General features: G+C 39.3%; 1 protein-coding gene across 2 annotated transcripts in view; it reads left to right on the forward strand.

Moving 5' to 3' along the window:
- Positions 1 to 15,314, forward strand: part of stac (SH3 and cysteine rich domain) — a 33,037-nt gene that overhangs the window by 3,199 nt on the left and 14,524 nt on the right. For both annotated transcript variants that reach the window (XM_022750726.1, XM_022750727.1), the window contains 3 exons: positions 187 to 520; positions 9,158 to 9,291; positions 15,029 to 15,110. In XM_022750726.1, the coding sequence (XP_022606447.1) occupies positions 187 to 520; positions 9,158 to 9,291; positions 15,029 to 15,110 (550 nt within the window). The remainder of the gene's footprint in view (positions 1 to 186; positions 521 to 9,157; positions 9,292 to 15,028; positions 15,111 to 15,314) is intronic.

The following is a 15,314-nucleotide window of genomic DNA, read 5'->3' on the forward strand; positions in this document are numbered from 1 at the left end:
CAATGAGACATTTGCTTGAAGGTTTGAAAGACTTTGTAAGCTAGTAATTTATTTAGGTTATTACAGGAATTGATTTACTTCACGTCCCACTTTTCTCTCTCCTCTGTCATTCTCTCTCCTCATGCAATTTCTGTCTTTTTCTCTCCCTCGCTCTAGTTTTCTTCAACTCTTTCTCTCTCTTTTCAGCTGCAGAAACTCAAACGCTCCTTGTCCTTCAAGACCAAAAGCATCCGCAGCAAGAGCGCTGACAACTTCTTCCGAACCAGCAGTGACAACAAGACGGAGCTGCTCTCTGACGTGAGCAGCAGCACGGGCCATCTCTGCAATATCGGGATGGCCCCGCCGCACACCACCAACCTTCCCATCCCTCCTGTCCCTCCGGCAATCCCCTGTGCTCCTCCTCCCACATCACGCTCCCAGTCACGCAACCCGCTGCAGGTAGACTCTGCGGGACACTGCTTTATGGAGCACATCTTCAAGAAGCCCACATTCTGTGACGTCTGCAACCACATGATCGTAGGTATGGTAATGATGCCTCCCTCCTTCATTAGTGTGATGAGAATATCAAACAAAGCACAGTGACAAGATCATAAGAGAAAACACAAGAAAAATCTGCTGCACATCATCTAATGAACTGTGCAATCACAGCGTTTAGAGTAACCTTTTCATAAGGAGACTTTCATTCGTTTCTGTTTCAAGACCATGATATCACAACGAAGCTGTAAGTGAAACTTTTGTCATCAGAGTTAAAATTAGAAGGTGATAAATATGTAATACTATGCACATATGGTATGCAAACAGCAGGAAGTAAGAGGTTACCGTTTCCTAAAGTGTGTACCTTTGTTTTTGTATTCTAAATACAACATTGTTATGCAGTGTGAATAGTTTGCAGAGCATTGACAATCACACACACGCACGCACACGCACACACATACACAATATACTTTCACACATACAGACAGTTAGGCACCTCACTCTGAGTATCCAACCTGACCTGCTGACATGTGACAGAAGTATCTCCGTCCTCCTCATTCACACACCGAGCTCTGTCCCTCCATCTGTCTACTGAGTTGTCAGGTAGTCAACAACTGCCATGCCAGCTCCTCTGCTGGTTCTCCCCTCGCCAGATGTTTCGGTTTCTCTCGCTGCTCCCTTGCTTGTTAACCGTCAGTACTGAGGGACCACTAAGTCTTTATATCCCTGGGCCTCTGCAGCACGATAATGACGAAGGCTGTCCGTGCCATCTGCTCAACAAGCCCCTGATATAAAGTTTGGTAGCAGATAAAAGACGTCAGACTGGTGGGAATGTACTGTAGGTGGGTTAAAAAATGTGCATGTAAACAAGCACATGTATACTACAGTAAAATCACAAAATACATCAGTTTTCCAACAGTCTTTGATTTTCCTTTGCACAATTGAAACAAATGAGATTGTCCCATATTCAAAATATTCATTTTAAAAGCTGTGTCCAGTTTTAAATCATAAGGTTGAACTCAGTATTTCCTTTTTTTCTAAACTAAGAAAGACAAAGTTCTTAGTTGGGTGATTATGTTTCTCTAATCTCAGTTCCCAACCTGACGTTGTAATGTCTAATGTGAAAGGGGTCACACATAGAGAGAGAGACTTTTCACCCGACTCTGCAGTTCCTCTCAACTCTGTGGAGCTTTATAGCATCCTTCAGCTCATTGTTTTGGTGTTATTGCCCACAACTTTACATTGGTTGCGGTTCACTTTCATCAGTGTTTTTTCCAGCCGCAGGATGCAGCTGCTTTCAGACAAAAAGCTCTACACTCTGCACTGTACACTACTTGCCTGTACCAAATGGCAGACAGACACCATTAGTGACTAGCTGGTGAACATGGTAGAACGTTTAGCAGATAGTTCCCTCAGGAGTTGATAGAGATCAAAAAGTTAAAAGAGAGTGAAAATTAGACTCACATTCATCAGGTCGACACAAACAACTCAAAATGGATGCTAATGTTGCTCCATTTCACATGGATGTGAAAATAACCAGCTGTTTACTAACAAGTTTGCTATATCAACGGGTGATAATGTGAAAAATGTGTTTAGAAGTGGTTTCCACAGCCCCCAAGTGGCCAAAAAAAATAATCAATCAATGCAGGTTTAATGTTAGCTGGTTTAATTTGCACACTTAGTTTACAGCATTGAGCAGCCAGGCAAACATGATAGCACAGGTGTCTGATGTGTTTTCCACCTTGATAGATTGAATTCATAGTGGCTAGACATGATGTGCTCACCACTTTCCTCTCTGCCTTTGACTCTGAAATACAGAATTAGTGTGTCATCATGGATTTAGTTCAGAGGCTGGCAAGCATAAAATTATTGGAGAAACAGAATTCTTATAATTTCTGACACAACAAATCTATTTTTCTATCCACGGTTTAGTGTCACCAAAAATCCATACTGGCTTTGAATGCAAAACAACTAAAGTAAAAAGTAAAACTGAACTCAACTAAACAAATTTACATGCTTATGACCAGTATTGCTGACACTGGTCTGGTTTATGTGTCCTAGCCAGTGAGGCACGTCCAGTGGCCATAGCTTTGAATGGCCCTCTGGTGATCTGTTGGTAATGAAAGTGTGATGTCAGGTCTGCCTGGCCCTGTGATAGGTGCTGTGCCCTCTGTTGCACTCGTGAAAAAAGATGCTGCCCTCTTCTTCATTTGTCCTCTTTTAATGAGAACATGGCATGGTCAGCAGAAGGGGGGGGGGGGGGGGGTTTTGGGGGGGGGGGTTCTGTGTGTGTGTGTCTGTGTGTGTGTGTGTATAATGAGCTGCAATAGTGCTGTCAAAGTCTGACTCAGTGTCCCAGAGTCAAAGACCAGCACACAGGAGAGATAGCGAGACTCAAACTGATTCAGAAGATTCTGAACTGCAATCACATTGTGATTATTAAATCTCAATGGCTGTTCATTTGAAATTTCTGCTGGTTAGTGGAGTTAAATGGTGCAGTAATTAAACGTGTTTTCTAAGACTGATTAAGGTGGGGAAGGTTCTGTGAACTGGAAAATACTTGTAATCAAATGAAAATTAGTGCATAGTAAACCAAATCCACATTTGTACATCTCACAAAATCACACTGTTGGATCGCTCAAGTACAAAACAGGTGTTTTAAGTACAGATTTCCATTCATGCTTTTGTCAGTCTCATCCTGAACAACAGACTCACAGACCTTTTTGACATTCCTGAGGCCTCAGGTAGCTGATTTAGGTTTTTTAACTTTATGAATCCATGTTTTGCCCGAGTTGTAAAATCAAGAAACCGTATAACCAGGTGTGATAGAAATTTACCATTTAAAACTAATATAATTTAATATATAAAAGGACATAGAAAAGGTGTGATAATGCACTAACTCCACTGCAAGGATCAATCTTATAACCAGTTTCACTGTTTTCACTATTTTTAATAACAGCTAATAGATGAATACCAATATGTTAATATTGAAAAAAGCAGACTGGAAATATTAAAACACCCACTTTCTTCCTACAGGAGGATCCTTTGTTATATAAAAGACTGTACAAATTTAATGTGTCATCCATTATTAAAAAAAGGCTGCTTTATATTATAGTCCTCTCTGAGTCATCCATTAGCTTTACTAGATGAAGGCAGAGTAAACTACATTAGTAAATAATTGATAGAGCCATAAACACATTACCATTTTACTGTAGGCGTTCATCTGTGTTTTTTTTAAACACTTGTACTGTATATAAAACAATACCTTGTACAATGTGTTCAGTTGATGTGACTAATTGTAATTGAACGTCAGGATAAGAAACTGCCAATATATTTAAATCTACAATGCAGCTAGAAGTTACAAAGTTCTTCTTTTATATATATATATATATATATATATATATATATAAATAAATAAAAGCTATTCAGATTTATAAGCTATTCAGATTTTGACGTTTTTTGACAGTGTTAAAAGTGTTATGAAGATCATGACATGATCATGATAACATCATCACATCGTACTTCAATTTACAAATGTCCTTTACAGGTTGACCATGATCATAATTTTTATGCCTCCGTGCTGGAGACAGCTGTGGATGACTTTTGGGCTGGGTTTTTAGGTTGTCTGTGCATCCATACGTCTCGTTCTATTGAACGCTATATCTCAAGAATGCCTGGCACAAACGTCCACTTGGACTCAAGGATGAACTGATTAGATTTTGGCGGTCAAAGGTCAAAGGTTAAGGTCACTGTGACCTCATAAAACAGGTTTTTGGCTTAAGGTCGAGAATTCATATGCTAAATATGATAAAATATACGTAATACTTTAAGTCTTCACAACATATATGAGTCTGGACTAGCTGAGTAGTTAGGGCGGATATGACATAATCATACATATGCTGGGCCTCGAGTCCCTGGTCTGACTCCCGGGTGACCAGACCAATTTTGCTGCTGATCATTCACCTATTCGCTTTCCCCACATATATTGTCTGTCTTCACTGTTTCTAGTCAATTAAATACATCTAATTTATTTGAGAGATTTAATTCAAATTTATTGATTTCACTGAATTAATTTCAGTGAATTTAATAGAGTACAATTAATTAGATTTAAAAATGTCACTCAATTTAATTCAGTTTCATTTAATTGGGCAAAATTCACAAATTTATAGTTTCATTTAATTCACTCTATTACATTTCATTGAGTAAATTTAATATAATTTAGAAGGCCGGGTTAAATAAAAAGATATATTCACAACTTTTAGGTTGTGGATTTACATAAGAAATTCAACATACAGAGCTTAAAAGTTTACAATATATCTAACAATGTCTGTTTTTCTAGAATGACATAGCAGGATATATACAGATGGAATATGCAGAAATTTTAACTATGATTACAAAATCTCACTGTCAGACAGTAATGACTGATCTCCTGCAACAGCTTTTAAAGGTTAGACAGTAATTTACTTTCAAGATCCCTGAAATGCCACAAATCAAGGCATCCAATTCCTAGAATTAGCAAAACAAGTTAAGAGAGTAATCTCACTTGATTAACATGCACTAATCTGTTCTATGAAATCCCTGAATTACACATGACAGGTTTGGTTGAGCCCCTGAGAGAAATTAACCTGGGGGGTCAGGGGTTAAGGTCAGCCAGCAGACAAATGCTGCTGTGATGCTAAATGATGCTTTACCAGTCCTCCCTGTATAAAACATACACACAGACAGACACACACCTCTCACAGTGTGAGAGGTGTGTAGTAGTAGATGTCAGTAGTGTGTTTGGTATTTTATCACAAGCTTGAGTCACTTAGTGTATGTCACCACGCACGTGCATTGTAACAGGATACCACTGCGTTTTGTGACGACCTAGCCCTTCCACTGATCCTCATTGTATCCACTTTACTGTAACGACTGACAGCTGACATTGTCCCACACATCTGTTACAAAAATGCACTATTAAAAGTCAAACTACATTGTTGCTTGCAAGAAAATGTCATCTAAAAAATTCAGCCCAAGAAAAGTTTAAGGAAAGTGAACATTATTTCAAGTTTGAGACTTGACTCATCCTAACTATTTTTAGGCATGTGGGGTTGATGTCTGTCTGTCTGGCTGGCTGGTCCAGACCGAAATATCTCGAAAACTATTTGATGAATTGGCACAACATTTTGTACAGACATCCATGGTTCCCAGAAGATGAATCCTACAGACTTAAGTGATCAGACTTTGATGACCTTGGTGATCTTCTGACTTTTCCTCACGCGCAACCATGAGCTTGAGATTTGTGGTTTTGTGTGACTGTCTTTTTGTATGGATTCCTGTGAAACTTAATGTCTCTTTTAGTGCCAGCATCTGGTCAAAATTTCAATTAAAGTTTGCGGCAGAGAATTTCGGATCGGATATCTTTGCAAGCTGATGCTCCTCAATACTGCAAATAAATTTTATTTCTAAGAACACTTAATGTCACAGCGGAGCACAGCAATACAGTTGATTTCAGATTCAGAAAACCCCTGATCACAGATGGATACATAAAAAAACAGCTATAGTATGGCATCAAGCATTCTATGCTTTATTTCCTTAATTTCCCAGAAGGGGAAATGGTGGGAGAAAATCAAATGGCTGTGGGAGAAACTAATTAAAGTCTGCAAATAAACAAAAGAGATCTGCTCAGGTCAGTGTTGTGGAGGAGCTTAAGAGGGAGAGGAGGTGGAGGAACCACTGTCGCAATGTAGGCTATCTGCACATGAAATCAGGAGGTGTGTAGTAGGATTGGCAGCTTAATGGATCAGTGTATGGCTATTGCAGCTTTATGCAGCTTGAGAGGGGTACTGTAGGGAGGACAAATAGCAAATGGAGGAAGAAACACTGTGCAGGAAAGGATAGGAGAGAAGATGGAGAAAAAAATGTGGCAGGAGTCTTGTTCTTCACTGTAGTGTAAATGAATAATAGACTTTAAAGGCAGAGTAGCCAAGAAAGAGCAAATGCCAGAGAGAGCAACACTGTCAATTCATTTTCCCCACAGCTGTAATGGCTTTAGACCCTGGACTCTTCTCTTAGCCTGGAGGAAAAAGCACCTAAACACACACACACACACTAACGTCATCACCTCGCCATTACCAAAGGAGGAAGACAATGTCAGCTTCTTTTATCGTCCTGCTAAAACACAGCATTGAGTTCATTTCTTAGCTGTTACAAGTTAACGTGGAGGCATCTCACAATTCTCCCATGTTGGAATGAGTCAGCTCAAACAAGCCAATCAACAACAGCTTGACAGGAACTTCATTTGCTTCCTGCTCCTGTGCATCCGCAGAGACAGACAAGAGCTTGAGCCAGGGTGGTTTAAATATACCAAAGAGAAATTCTTTGCTGAATGAGAATGACACTCAAAGTGCTCATTAAGCAACATCATCAGTTGACCTGATTTCGAGTGACCTAAAAATTGGTGCAGGTTGTGCTCATTGCCTCTGCTTCTGCAGCAGTTGTTGTTGTCGTTGTTGCTGTCGGTGATCTGTAGCTGACCGGCAAGGATTCAGGCAAGGATCACATTTCTCTCGGTTTCCGTCTCAGTGTAACCAGCTCTGCCAGCTCAGCCAAGCAACACAAGAGCTTTAAAAATTGGGGGGTGCAGATCCAGTTTTCCAGACATTACTGAGTTTAACTGCTGTCCAGCTCCAGATAGCCGTGACACCAGGTCACATTGCGGCACGTGAAGAGCAAGCAGAGATTTTCTTTTCCCCTCTGCTGGCTGAGTAAATTACACATGAGGGGCTTTGTACTTTAAGCACACAGTGTCTTGTGTTTGCTGTCTTGTTCGGGGATCAGGTGTTCTGCTTGGTTTCATCTTTACAGTAGAGCATTACCTCTGCTCACTGACCCCCCTCGGCCTGCTCATCAAACTGAATATGCTGCATTTTGAGGGTAACCTGGCCTGAAATGCTGATGTTATTTACCTGCCACAATGGCCAGCCACAAAGCACAAAAACACTGACAATCTTTCTGTGATGAAACCTGCATTCGTCAAATCATCTTTTAACCTCCCTTGTGCTCTTGACGCCCACTGAAGTGGATCAATGATTCCTTTGCATATCCATACTTTCACACGCACACATGGACGGTGTGGGCACGTGATCATTGATTAATCAATAAAGAGCTGGAGGCGCATCGCTGCCAGACTACAACTATTGCAGCACTGGGACTTGGTAACAGTGTCCTCCCTTGGTAATGTGGAATAGCTGTCGAATGATACGCCACTGCGGGCTGTAAGTGGTGGCTTTTGTCGTGCTATGTATAACACATAATGGTTTGCAGGTAATTTGTCTTCTCAGGAACCCGTGTCTGCTTTCATCTTCTTTGATAGATCGAGTCCACATGAAAACAAAAGAATATTAATTCACATTTTCACATACTGGTCCTTATACCACTAGCCTCCACTGTCCAGTAATAGTTTGTTATTAGCTTAACTACTAAATAAAAGTTTAGCTCCATCAAACATATAATTTGAATGCAGAATATGTACAGAGTTGATATTTGATGTTTAAGCACTGGCAATGTGACTCTCTCCAAGCATACACAATCTCAGTGGAGCAGATATTGGACTCTGTGCCTACAGGTGGATTGTGGAGCTTATGAAATGTTATATTAACATTTTTTTTGCTGGCTTAGCCCAATTTTCAGGATCTTTTTCTCACCGTGAGCAGGAATATGGCCCATGATGTTTCAAGGTCTAGACAGTAATATCAGGATCTTTTAAATCTTTCGAAGTTAAGGAACCTGAACTTTTGACAGATAAGTGAGGTTGAGCTATTTACCTTCTCAGTCTACTAACTACCTTTTTAATGATCAAGTCCACATTTACTTAATTAAATTTGTAAGATGACCAGTGAAAGCCAGATTTCCCCTGCAGTGATATCACACCCCTTTAATTCCCCAATCACGCCAGTGTTACCTAATTACCACGTATTCATGCATACCTGCCAATTCATATCTTGCCCTTTTGTTGTCTGTCTTTTAGCCTTACAAAGTCATTCACAGTGACAGTCTTAGCTCAGTGATCTTCTTTAAAGACTGAGCTGTCACTGTTGCCATGTGAGCTTTATTCTCTGCAAGCATATCTCTCTTCACAATCTCACATCTCCACCCAAAATTATCATTCTCATTTTTCTGCTCCATCATCTACAGTCTCTTTCCTCTGTATTTCACAGAGGTTATTCATTTGTTATTCACACACACACACACACACACACACACACACACACACACACACACACACACACACACACACACACACACACACACACACACACACACTCAATGCTTAAAGTTTAAATGTTGCGTAACTCTGGTTCGCGAATAAGTCAGATTAATCTTCATTAATTCCAGCAACAGTGAGTCACGTGTTAATAAGTGAGGGTGAGCTGCACTCAGACAGAAGTTTGAAATGGTTTCACATGTTGGAGATAGCACTGGCTCAGTTACATTCGTATTGATGCTTTTGCAGAAGAGCACATCACATGTCACATTAGCTAAATTTTGTTCCTGTTAAAATGTTCCACATGTAATTTTATTTTGGCTGGGAAAGGCTCCAGAAACTCTGGCTTATAGACAATAAATAAATGAATGAGATGGAGTCCAGTTCCTGACAAAACAGATTTGAACCTGTTGCCTCTATTCTGTGTGTGTGTCTCAGGTACCACAGCCAAACATGTGGTGTTCTTGGCGGGAAACACAGCAAAGCATGGCCTGCGTTGCAAAGCCTGCAAGATGAGCCTCCACCACAAATGTGAGAATGGAGTGGGACAGCAGCGCTGCATGGGAAAACTGGTAAGATGTACGACAGAGAAAGATACAAGACATCAAGACAAGATATAGGCGGAACGCTCTTCACTTAGCTGTCAACAATTTGGGAGACTCTGAGCTTCAGGGATATAATAATCGATGTCATTATGAACAACCAAAACAGACATATTGGAGTTGGCTTTCTGACGATTTCCCACCAGAATGTGCTTATTCAGAAATCACACTCTATGTGTGAGTGTGCCGGTACATCTGTGACCACCATCCATCCTCAGCATCATCCTCATGATCGTTATATCATCACTCTGTCGGCCTGTGCGTTAGATAATGGTAATGCAGCACACCATTTACAAAAATTCTGACCTCCACCTCACCTCCGTCATGTTCTGCCGCGCTGCCGTCAGCATATACCATTAAGTCAGGGTCAATATGATCACACTGATGCAGTTTTATAACCACTATTGAAGATCCGTTTTATTATGAGTTTGGCATTTCACAGTTTTCTTTACATGTAAATCAAGCCTTGGTCTTTGTCGAGTTACAGGGTGCAAGAGTAAGATTAGTCATCACTATAAATGATTAAATTCCATATTTTCTAACACCAGCAGAGGTTATGAGTTTGTGAGAAGTTTTCAGTATCACAAAGATGGAGAAGTTGGCTATAATGACTGGTGATAATTACACTGAATAAATAATATAACAGCATATTGACAATCTGCTGTTGTTATCTGCCTGTCCCGGTTCTCAGTTTCTTTTGTTTTGGTTTTGGTTATTAACACTTGAGCATGCTGAACTCTTAAAAGTGTTAGGAACTAGTATTAATTTTGTCAGAAGTCTATAACATATAGTCAATAAAAAAAAGAGAAATTCTGGAAACACACTGGAAACGGCACTGGTCAACCTTAAAATAAACTGGTTTTATTCATCTATAATTAAATCAGTTTACTTGCCTGTTGAGTTTCATAAAAGCCACTTCCCTGCTAATGAACTCTAAAACATTAAATTAGAGCTGATTGGTCGATTTCAATTATGCTTATGTGTCAACATAAAAAGCTAGAGCGAAACTGCCTTAACTGAGAAGAAGAATTTATTTAATAGTTGGTATAGTCTATAAGCTTTTCAGTGCTATTACTTCAGAAATTAGAGGTAATGACCATGTACTGTAATAACCCTTCAACTTAGTAATCGCTATCGTTATTGTGTCATTTCCCTCCTAGAAACACACTTTTTGGAGGTCTATCCTCATTATTGGGTGATGATAAATCAGACTGGGCTATGATGCGATCCACAATCATCATCGCCACTCATCAGCTGTGGATGTGCTGCATTATAATGAAACCGTTTGGTTACGGAGTTGGTTTGTCGGGGCGGGCAGGCTGTTTTTTTTACTGGGGAGACACTAGTGAAACCAAGAGCCAGAAAGGTTTCAATGCTTTCACCTCCATAGCAGTTCAGAAAACTGGCAGTCAGAACTGAACTAGTGCTCTTTAGTCATTATTACACATCACACACTGAAGAGAGAGAGATTGTTGCACTGTCAGGTCATATTATGTGTGATCTTGTCTGACTTGACTACACCTCGCTTGAGGAAATTTAGCTGGAATCAGTTGAAGAAATCTGGAATAACTTGAATAGCTTGGTGTTACTCAGCAAGAATAAAGTGAACTGACGTCTTATGGAAATATTATGGACGTGATACTAACAGCACAGGCCCTTTTTCTCCTTCCCCGATGTGACGTCTTTCCACTAGATGCCTTAGGGATGAGGCTTGAAGATATGATCGGCTCTCAGGAGTGGAAAATGAGGTTGAGAGGTCATGCATAAAAAGGGAAGTTTCCCCAGTGGAGTACAGCTCTAAATTCTACTTACTCTAAACTTGGACACTTCTGCAGCCATGCTTGTTTCTGTTGGCTTGAGAATGCTTGAGCAAAGGAATCAAGTGACCTCATGATCTGAATCTTCAGTGTATCTTAATTTGTTCATTAAGTTTCTGAACTAACTGACACAGTGATAAAGACTCTAACAAATCTAGTTGAAAAATCAGGGGTAATGAACACGTAAGCCTTTGTGGTTCAGCTATTTCGTTATATAACTTTACTTAATATGTATTTATTGCTTCAGATAGCAGAGCTGGGCTCCAAGAGAGAACCTAAATTTATAATTATTGGTTTTGGCAACAACCAGCTGCAAAATATTAGCGTTAAAGATGCAGTTTTAGTTATTTTACCAGTTCTACCAGAGGCTCTGCAAAAGTTAAATTTCGGAAAGATTTTGTTATTTACATTGACACATTATTTTATGGCTCTGTATACAGTTTTATTGCAGGCACAGTATGTTGGTCTCTTAGCTAACAAAAGCTGAGCACTCACTAGAAAAGAGTAATTCTCTCCTAACACATGGTTGTTATTCAGTCTTAACAACAACAACTCCAGTCCAATTAAAGTTTCTGGGAGACCTGCCAGTTTGGATCAAACATGATTAATAATCAATATGTGTCAGTTGATATGTGAGTCACTGCTTGAAACTCGGCAAACACCCTCAGTCGGTAGCCAATGAGATTTGAGTCTTACTACAGTGCTTGAGCTACATATTGCACCAGATCTGCTGCAGTGACACAGTTCAAAAAGTTGAAGTGATTCAGAGCGATACTTATGATAAATAACATGATTTACTTATCAGGTTTTGATGAGCAATGCTTATCGCTCACACTCAAACAATAGCAGGTGTCCTCATTTCCTCCCGGTCATTGAGCTCATATTCACAACCACAACTTCATGCAGATCTTTTACTCCATCTTCCTTAATTTCCTTGGTGCTCACTGTACACAAGTGGTTATTCAAAAGACTTGCAAGAATGCAGCCTTGAGCACTGCAGTTTAGGAAGTCAGACCTGACCCGTGACTCTGCTTTCAGCGATTGAAAGAGACAAGATCACAACATTTGCATGTTTTCCCCCAGTATTCAAAAACTTTGGATGAATTTCTTACTGTCTATGTGATCAAATAGCAGTACCTCCCAAAACAGGGAATGAGGAAATACACAATTACACTTTTACAAAAGCTGATTGCAGCTCTAACTGAAGTAACTGCTGTTATTTATTTACAGTATTAATAAAGTTACTAATTTCCCAGCTAACATAGAAATTACACAGTCTTAACCATGCCAGATGAATATAACTTATAAATGAATGAACAACCTCAACTCTTTCATGTGATTTTAAATTTGTAAACACATCTTGTTCTCTCTGTTTAGCCCTTCGTCTGAAGAGGCTAAAATGTGTGTGGTGAGACTTTAGTGTGTGTGAAGTATCTAAATCTTAAAATGCCAGCTTGGTGTTTCAGTATGTACAGGATAAACCTAACTTTTGCATAACAATGACTTAAACCAGCACAGTGAGGGTCAGGGCTGTGTGTCAGTAAAGTTAGTTGTACTGCTCACCTGTGCTTGGTTGTAACCTTGTGCACAGAGGAAGGGTGTCTGCGCAAAACATCTGTGCATGAATAAATAATTTAGGTGCTGTGCTGTGCTGTTCTCATCATGACTTTTGATTAATATAAACATGAATATTCTATATCTAAAACTATGACAGAAAGGCTTCCATGACCCTAACTATACTTTTAACTGTATCTGTAATCACTGCTGTCACAACATTGGTGCAGTAAATGCAGCAACTGTGACAGGTGTCTTTTGTTTGCAGCCAAAGTAAAAAAAGAAAAAAAGTGTGCTCTTTTAACCTTTTCCTTAATGAGTTTGCCCCTGAAAGTCTGACATGCAGTTCTTACGATGGGCCTGAAGAGCTCAAGGGTTGCTTATTTTAGTCATCTCATCATGAGAAGAGTCAAACAACGAATCAAGGAGGACTGATTAACCAACTGCAGTTTGGATACATGAAATGTAAACAAACAGAAACAGTCGTGATGCGCACATCCAGTAAAGAACTGAAGTTATCTTACCAGTAAATGGCTGTACAGTGGTTATCTGGGACGTCTTCCAGAAATCACAAACCTATAGAGAAAATGCAAAAAACTGTGAGTACGTACATTAATCATTACTCACTGTGCCTCAGGTAACATAATGTCTTCAACGACTTTGGAGAATTTCAATCTCCTGTCTTTCTTCTGTGCTTAAGACAGATTCAAAACTGATGGGGAAGTATTGATTGGTGAGGACGCAGACAGATAATGGATATAGAAATGATAAATGTTTGAAGGCCTTGGAAGATATGAGGACATGACAGGCAGATAAATTAAGACCTAGACTTTAAGACCAGTTTTTCTAGTCAGGTGACCACAGGCAAGCCACATTTTCTACTCCTTTATGTTTTGATTTGAACATAACAAATCATTTATGAATTTATGATGGTCATGCACGAATTAAAACTGTAATTATTAATATTTTTCATTCAAACTATAAGGTGCTGAAATTTAATTTAAATTGAGTGGAAATAATGTTGCACCTCTGCTGCGGGGTAGTGCAGTATTGAGTGTGGACTGAGTCTGACAGCCCCTTCAGCATCTGCGCGCCACTCCACCCATTCTGTCTCTCCTGCTGTGTAACTCTCAAGCTATCCAGACCAGCAGTCGTGCGATTGTTTTTCACATCCTCACCTTTTTTTGTGGCAGTTAGTTAGTTGCACTGTGATTACACTGCATGATGCATGTTGTTCGCTCCTCTGCCCTGAATCGAACCATTTTGTTCATTGTAGAAAAATACATGTGTCACTTAATGTATGCCAAACAAACTGCTTCATTCATTGGAACTCATGCTCAGATGTTATAAATAAATAAAATAATAATATTTAGTTCTAATTGTTCAGGCGCTTACAGGCATGAAACGATGTATCAGTGTCTCTATAAACAGGATTACAACCCATCCCCCATGGAGACATACTGTAGGTGCCAATTAACGTAGCTAACTGCTGGTTTTGTGTTCTTTAACCACATTCACAGTTGCGCAGTTCACATCTTTAATTAGGACAGAAATACAAACAGTTGAACTGTCAAGTTTCAAGTTGTGTTTACATGGCAAATGTGACACAGTGTTGACCAGTATTTTACTGGTATAATAAGTAATGCATTAATCAAATCATGTGATTACTGGCAAATTGTCACCAATATTGGTTTATAAAGGTTTTTAATAGTGTGTATATATATATATATATATATATGTATTTTTTTTATATATTTAAAAACACTGGCATGTATTTTTTTCAGTAATATGTGATTATTATTTATTAATTCACACATTTTTGTTTGGATATTTACTTCTAATAGTTTATAAATGTCTTATAGCAGATTAACAACAAAACTAAGATTAGGATTCATGCTCAAATTAGTTTTTTTCATGTTTCCTTCTTTTTACATTCATGCCTGCATATGTCGCTCACATTACATTACATTTGTGATCATCAGCATTAACTGAATATTTGATGATTCTGTTGATCATTCCCTCATGAATATGGCTGTGCAATTAAAACTGATGACTATTTTGTGCATATTTTATTCATATTTAAGGTATTATCTGACACAGGCCCGTCTGCTCAGTTTGTGAGGTGAAATATGCATGAGCTTGCTGTAATGCCTGGTATGCAGTATGGCAGAACTTAGGCTCTACAATGTCAGCTGTGTTCAGAAATGTCTGATTAAATAGAGTTATGTGCAGTATGTCGGTGTCAGGATGCTGTGCTGCCTGCGGTGCAACATATTGATTTGTCTCTAATGTCTATCGCCTCTCTTTTTTTCCCCTCTCTGTATTCCTCTCCCCAGCCAAAAGGCTTTCGGCGGTACTACAGCTCCCCATTACTGATCCAGGAACAGTATGGCTGTATCAAAGAAGTTATGCCCATTGGTGAGCGGCTTAGATCTCCAATATAAATTCTGTTCTGTGTGGGATGGGATGCTCTCAAGTGAAAACGTAACTCAGCTCTTCCAGAACCACTTTTGCTCTTGAACTGTTTTATAAAATTTACCTACATTGTTTTGTAGTATTGTGAATCACCACTTGGCTTTCACAAGAGCTTAACATTTATTTGTCATCAGCTTTCATTATGTC

The sequence above is a fragment of the Seriola dumerili genome, unplaced genomic scaffold, assembly GCF_002260705.1.
Source record: "Seriola dumerili isolate Sdu_G_001 unplaced genomic scaffold, Sdu_1.0 BDQW01000149.1, whole genome shotgun sequence".
In the NCBI taxonomy this organism is placed as follows: domain Eukaryota; kingdom Metazoa; phylum Chordata; class Actinopteri; order Carangiformes; family Carangidae; genus Seriola; species Seriola dumerili.